Source organism: Rosa chinensis, chromosome 7 (assembly GCF_002994745.2).
Source record: "Rosa chinensis cultivar Old Blush chromosome 7, RchiOBHm-V2, whole genome shotgun sequence".
Lineage (NCBI taxonomy): Eukaryota > Viridiplantae > Streptophyta > Magnoliopsida > Rosales > Rosaceae > Rosa > Rosa chinensis.
In genome coordinates this window covers 65,430,308-65,436,496 of record NC_037094.1, presented here as the reverse complement: position 1 = coordinate 65,436,496, position 6,189 = coordinate 65,430,308, and the positions used below count along the sequence as shown (strand labels likewise).

General features: G+C 35.8%; 1 protein-coding gene across 1 annotated transcript; it reads right to left on the bottom strand.

The window, feature by feature from the left end:
* Positions 1–336: 336 nt before the first annotated feature.
* On the bottom strand, positions 337–5,956 carry LOC112179771 (endoplasmic reticulum-Golgi intermediate compartment protein 3). Its single transcript, XM_024318253.2, has 13 exons — positions 5,556–5,956; positions 5,115–5,188; positions 4,869–4,952; positions 4,644–4,724; positions 4,311–4,391; positions 3,503–3,595; positions 2,532–2,711; positions 2,297–2,364; positions 2,100–2,151; positions 1,449–1,502; positions 1,250–1,342; positions 1,056–1,122; positions 337–715 (listed from the first exon to the last, which is right to left on the bottom strand). Exons 1-13 carry the CDS (start codon positions 5,695–5,697, stop codon positions 624–626), a joined length of 1,161 nt encoding a protein of 386 aa, XP_024174021.1. The 5' UTR covers positions 5,698–5,956; the 3' UTR covers positions 337–623.
* Positions 5,957–6,189: the final 233 nt, after the last annotated feature.

Sequence of the window (6,189 nt, the reverse complement as noted above, 5' to 3'; positions counted from 1 at the left end):
AAGTGTTGGTTGAACAACAATTCACTATTTAAAGCGCAAGCTCAACTATTGGGAAACCAAAGGCCTCATCGCGGAAAGCTCTAAACTTCCATAACTGGGTCGACCCTATATCATGTGGAACTCCTAACAAATTCATTTTAGCAAACCTAACATTTCCAAATTAGTAGTGTTCAGCTGGTAACCAGGAAAGTGGTGGTCGCCCACTCTCGGATTCAAATTAAACACTAATCTAAGGATAAGCAAGCACAAGGAACCAGAACAGTGTCATTCGCATTTCAAAAGCAAGAGGAAGCCGGCAACATAAACCTTCCTTTTTGTGTCGAAAATCCTGCAACAAATGAAAAAGCCGTCTTTTTTTAACTTTGAAGCATATTCACATCATGCCTGCGGTTACAAAACTGTTCTAATTGTGGCATTTGGCATCTCTAAATTAAGAAAATTTCAATCTAATCCATTTGATCAAACCCATTCATGAGAAAACTTTAGTTTGTGGTCAAATGATGCCAGCCCAATCCATTTGATGAATTCATTACATGCCTCCTCTTTCCTATCTCGTCTCCGTCTGGAAAGCCATTGACTGACAAATCAACAATTACAGCAGCAACTTGCGCCAACAGAACCATTTAACTGAATTTGCCAATTTCCATCTTCTTTTTAATTGCCTTCTGACCATGGTATATAAACGAATCCAATATTCCAGACACGGTAAAAACACCTGAAAAACAGCATAGATTAGCATTAAAACAATAAGAAAGAAAAGAAAGATGATCATGACAGTGACAAGAGATCAATAAAATATGAGCAAATCCAAGACCCACAGATTGCAATAAAAAATAAATGACAGAAAAGACCTCTAGAATGTAACATGTTGCAGAGGGTCAGATCAAGTTTTCAAGATGATTGATGACAATCGACCACAAAGTTAATAAGGTTGATGATCATATGACAAATGGAATGCCATAACTATAAATACATAAGAGAACATGAAAAAAATCAAAGGAACCTAGAAAATTACTCTACATTGCTATATAAGTAAAATAATCATTCAATATTACCTCCAACAATGGCACACACATTTGTCAGGAAGTGTAAGAAAGAAATATGCTCCTCCGTAAAGGTTACCTGAAAAAGCAAATCAGCTACATGAGACCGAAAAAAAAAAAGAACCCATCCCCAAAAGTGTTCTAGATAAGTATCTTGAAAATGATGTGAAAACTTCCTATGGAATTGGATACGCCACAAAACCCACCTTTATCGGGGAAAGGTCATAGAAGAAAAACACTCCAGGAAGAAACTGAAGGTTGCCTATTTCAGTACCCCTATAATGTTCAGTGACAGAGAACTGCAAAGTCCAATTATAAAGGCATAATGTTATATTCTACTGGCACACAACAAAATTCAAAAATTTGCAACATCTGTTATCCTTTTTTCAGTTCGAGTTTCCCCACCTGATTTGACTGGATAGTGTGCCCCCTGACATCTGTGTACACAGTAGGAACAACCTGCAAAATACAAACTAGGAGAATCATCATGCAGTACCAAACTAACTTGCTCGAAATTCTGAATTTTACTATAAAGTAACAAAAGTCAATGGGCACAATATGTAAGGCCAACTTCTAGCTAGAGATTATGCAAGGGGACAAAGAGAGGCATTGTATTCTATTTATAAAAACTAGAATTAGCATGTGGTGAAAGCAGGTAGCGTAGAGAAAAAAGAAGCCATGCAAGGGTATTTAATTACTATGATATAAATCTAGTAGAAAATTTGTCCAATAATGAGCTAATTTGGTCTACTTAAGGAAGAGGAAAAAAAAAAAAACTTCCTCTACTATCTAAAATATATTCTCTGCATGCTTAGTGGTTGTGCATACATGCAATCACATCATGCATGCAGCTGACATAATAAAGAAAATAGTATATCGTGTGAATTCAAATCCTTAAAGATATCAATTTTCCTCTAGAAATTGAATTTCAAAATACTTTTAAGTAAACAAAAAAAACCACATTGTACTAACAAGCTTTGAGTTGAGACAATGCACGTTGCATGTTGCTTCCATTAGGAAAGAAAAACTATAAAGAAAATTTTGCTGGACTCTGACCTTGATAAAATATTGATACATCCCACTGGGGTTGTCCTGTGTCCAGTGCACCCTGAAGGTTAACAAGCAATATATAAGCACACACAAGCATATATTAGTATCCAATGTAGATGATGTAAATAACCATCACCAAGAGGAATTCAAAGATTTTTTTTCAAAAAAATAAAAAAATAAAAAAAGGAAAGGAAGGAGCATACCCATCAAGAGGATTGACAACACCAGGGAAATAGTCTCCAAAAGACAATCTGTTGATTGTGTGACTTATCTGTATCATATAACACAAATTCATTAGATGGCTTCTTTGACAAAGATGGGTCTCAAAAAACTTAATTCAAACAAATGTGATGATTTCATAACATTACTTTTGTAAATTCACTATATATATTGGGTATATAGAAAAAAACCAACAAAACGTCATGGATCATGTCTTACATTAAAATTATCCTTTTGAAATGCCAGCAAATCGTGTACATGAACATTTGATTGTTGAAAGCTTTTCCCAGGTGCAAAATGAAAGTTCCCGGCCACCTTATTGACTTCCAAGAACCCATATATATTGCATCCTTCACCTTCTTCATCTTTAATCTTTTGCAAAAACCCTTCTCTTTTGCACTGTCATGCCACAAATAGAAACAATGATAGTGTCATATATCAAAAATAGCAATTAGTAAGGGGGTAAGTGGGGAAGACAACAAAACCATGTATAGGGACCAAATAGACATGTCAAAGGAAGACAAGCATGGAAAGGAATATTGTGGAAGGGGGTGGAGGAGTTAGAAATATGAGTGACAAGGTCCACTGTTGGCCCGTTGAAAATGGGGAAAAATCCAAGCAACTTTCCCCTTGTGATGAAACACAGATGGAATTCTCATAATTAAATTTCAGTATTCAATGATTCTCATCCGCAAATCACTAATTAATTTCACTGCAGCTTGATACTACGAGATTTGTCATATACTATACAGTACCCATTTGTGGCCATGTTCCTCTGGCTGTGGAACAGACTACTGTCCAATCACCAACACTCAAAAGCTTGCTCATCAATAACTTCGCAAAAGATGTTAGTAGTTAGAATGGTCCAACTGCTAGGGAAAGCTAGCACAAGATATTAGATCCAATGGCTTAAGTTTCAAAAGATATTAAATGCCATCTAAAGTCAAAAATCAGAAAGAAAGAGGGAAAGAGGAATAAGGTTTCAGATGAAGGTTCACATAACAAGAAACGAAGGAATTTAGACAAGATCTCAACCAAAGGTTCTGGAAATGTTGGAAATCAAATACGATTGACCCAGGATAAAATTTCCCAAACATATAACTTACACACATACAGGCATGACAAATTCAAAGCAATATAAATCTCATCTTGCATTAGTAGTTTGGATTCAAGCTCTCAAGCTCACAAACCTGATCAATCAAATCTGGATTTGAAATGGCCCAACCCTTCTTTCGGTAAGCTTCACGGACCTCTTCACAGTTATTACAACAATCCTCATCATTCTGCATAAATTTGTTTCAAAAAAAAAGAAAAAAAGTCAGCAACTCGTAACTAAAGGAAACTTATTCGAATAAAATGATAATTACTTATGAATGGACCAAATTTTGCTTATATTAGCAATGCCTCTTGACAGCCCCAGCACAAAATCCAAAACGAAACCATTTCTACAACTCTAAATGCATAAAGCCAAAGCAGAAATGAAATCCAAAGCTAGAGAAAAAAGCAGTTGGGGTGGAGAACCATAACTAACTAATCAAACACAATATATAAAAAATTTAAAAGCTGTTTATTTTGAATTCTCTATTAAGTTTTAAGGCATTGAATTGGTATAATATATTAAAGATCCTCACTTATTGGACAATAATCTCTTAAAAGCTCCCAATTCCAATAGAAACCCTATTTTCGCCGCCTCAGCAAACTCACCCTCACCCTTTGCGGCCCAACTTTCTCTTTCTCACCCCAATCTCCCAAACTCCATCCCATCCCATCTTTCTGGTTTAGTGTTAAAAGATAGGATATCATTGGATATCAAAATATCTTCAGTTCATGTTACCATGGCTATACATCTTAATCAGGACTATTACACAGAAATACAGGAGGGATTAATGACACCTACCTAGTTCAGCAATCCTCAATATAATAGAATAAAGATATACAAAAAGCTTTCATCATTATATTTAACCTAAATGTGGCATAAATCCAAAAACACATGCTTACAGCTTCTGCACCATAACAAGAACCACAGTATGTCTCATTGTGCTCAAGTCTGCCACCATGTCTCTGTAAAGGCTTGTCAATCTGTCACAGGGAGAAAGAACAAGTAGAATGAAAACTACAGAGTAAAAAAACAAAGAGAAACTTCATAGTTCCTTAATGCACTCCATTGGTGATATATCAATCAGCAGAACAAAAGAAATAAGTCTGTAGGAGAACATCTCAATATGTTTGGTAGTTCCAAAAAAATTTGAATTTTGATGAATCTAAATGTAATATATCAACAAAATTTGGTTAGAAAATCATAGTTCAAAGCTCAAACATGGTATTACTAACCTTGGGGGCACCAATTCCATCCGGCCTTGATTCTATAACATTTCCATTGGAGTCTATTCTTTTCTTGATAATGTCATGTTTCTGCAAGTTAAGTAAGAAACAGATTTTTTAAACGAGTGGAATTTGAATAAAGCACACAGTTCTACAGCACAATTGCATGCAGCAGTGTATAGACAAGAGATCAAAAAGAATTTCACGGTGGCGCCAAATAATTTAAATACGTACTACATCAAGGTGCTGCTCTCCACTAATGTCCATGGCATCAAGACTGAGTATAGAACAAGGAAGCGCAGCAAAGGTTACATCGAACTGCACTTGTAAAAGTAAAAAAAAAAAAAATGCAACCATTAGTTTAAGTGAACAACCGCAACGTATCACAATATTAGCAAAAGCAACTTCGGGACATCAGATACGACGGATTATCAATGAGAAGCACATTTGAAGCTTGCTACACAAAACAAACAACATTACATTGATACGCAGGGTTTCTCCTCTTGAAGTATCCACCACAAGCTTCGTTTCCGTCACTGCATGTAGATATAACTCTGCTCCCACGCCACACATACAAAACCAGACTATCAATCAGCAACAAAATCCGACAATCCAAAAACTTTGCCACTTCCAAAACAACCGTTACATATAGAAAAAAAATGCAGGCTTAAATTGACTTGGAATACAAGTTCACATTACTACATAATCCAAAACCCTAGAAATTCGACAATCCGAAAACTTTGCAACTTCCAAAACAACCATTACACAATCATCTTCACATACAAAACCTGCAGGCTTACATTGACTTCAGACTTGAAAAATTCACATCACTTCAATAATTCAAAACCCTAGCAAAATTCTAACAGATCTTCAAAGAAAACACAAATTCCGATCAAATAACAAAGAGAAATCGGAACGTACGGAGCTCGGAGAGGAAGAGCAGGAGCATAACGATGGAGGAGGCGAGGGTGATGACGCCGCCGGAGAGGGTACGGCTGTAGAAATCTTCGTTGATTTTGGGGTACGCGTCCAAATTGCGGAGGCGGCTCATCATATTCTCCATAGTATTGTGCTCTCTGCTACCAAAGAATCGATTTCGGGATCTTCTTCTTCTCGATCTATAAAAACCTAATAAAAATCTATGGGTCTGAAACCTGAGTCAAAATTATTCTGAAACGGAAATTGAAATTGGAAGGAAACTTAAACACCCCGTTGAAATTGAAAGAGAGAGAGAGAGATTGGTATTATTGAGAAAGGGGAAAAATTTGACGAACGGGGCGTCTAAACTTTTGGCCTTTGGTTTGGTGAGAGAGAGCCTTGTTGTTTTTATTTTTGGTTTTTCTGAACGAACTTTCAAGTTACTTTTTTTCATTTTTTTAAAAAATTTTTTGTTTTCTTATTTTTTGGGTACATATACCGTTTTATATTTGTTTATGGAAAATTGGTTGAGTAGATCGTCTAATGTGATTTGTGTTACTATATCGTGTGAACTTTTGAAATTTGAGTGTATGTGATTGGGTTAACAATAATACGATATACAGTTAACATGGGATTG